General features: G+C 43.2%; 1 pseudogene across 1 annotated transcript in view; it reads right to left on the bottom strand.

Moving 5' to 3' along the window:
* Nucleotides 1-78: 78 nt before the first annotated feature.
* The window catches only part of TEOVI_000634200:pseudogene, a 1,342-nt pseudogene continuing 1,135 nt past the window's right edge, over nt 79-285 (bottom strand). Inside the window, 3 exon segments of the mRNA in view lie at nt 79-234; nt 236-280; nt 283-285. The exon segment at nt 283-285 is cut by the window's right edge and continues 171 nt beyond it. Coding sequence covers nt 79-234; nt 236-280; nt 283-285 — 204 coding nt within the window.

Raw genomic sequence — 285 nt, forward strand, 5'->3', positions numbered from 1 at the left:
CTGTTGTTGCTTCAGTCCCTCCAGTTTGAGTTTGTGTTACAGGGACACCATTTGCTGTTGCTCTTGTCGCATTATATGTGCACTTCTTTCCAGTCTTTTTAGTGTCATCATAACTGCATTGTTTCTCATTGTTACACTTGTCTTTGTTGGCGTCTCCAATTGCGTTACAAAATTCCTCCTGTGCCTGGTTGGTAGCGACCGGTTGTTTGCAGCTTTAAGTGCTGGATTCAGTTTCCACTTTGGTCTTCAACTTTTGGATTGCTGCGAGTGTGCTTGTCTGTATTT

Source organism: Trypanosoma equiperdum (assembly GCF_001457755.1).
Source record: "Trypanosoma equiperdum strain OVI genome assembly, contig: ctg_1246, whole genome shotgun sequence".
Lineage (NCBI taxonomy): Eukaryota > Euglenozoa > Kinetoplastea > Trypanosomatida > Trypanosomatidae > Trypanosoma > Trypanosoma equiperdum.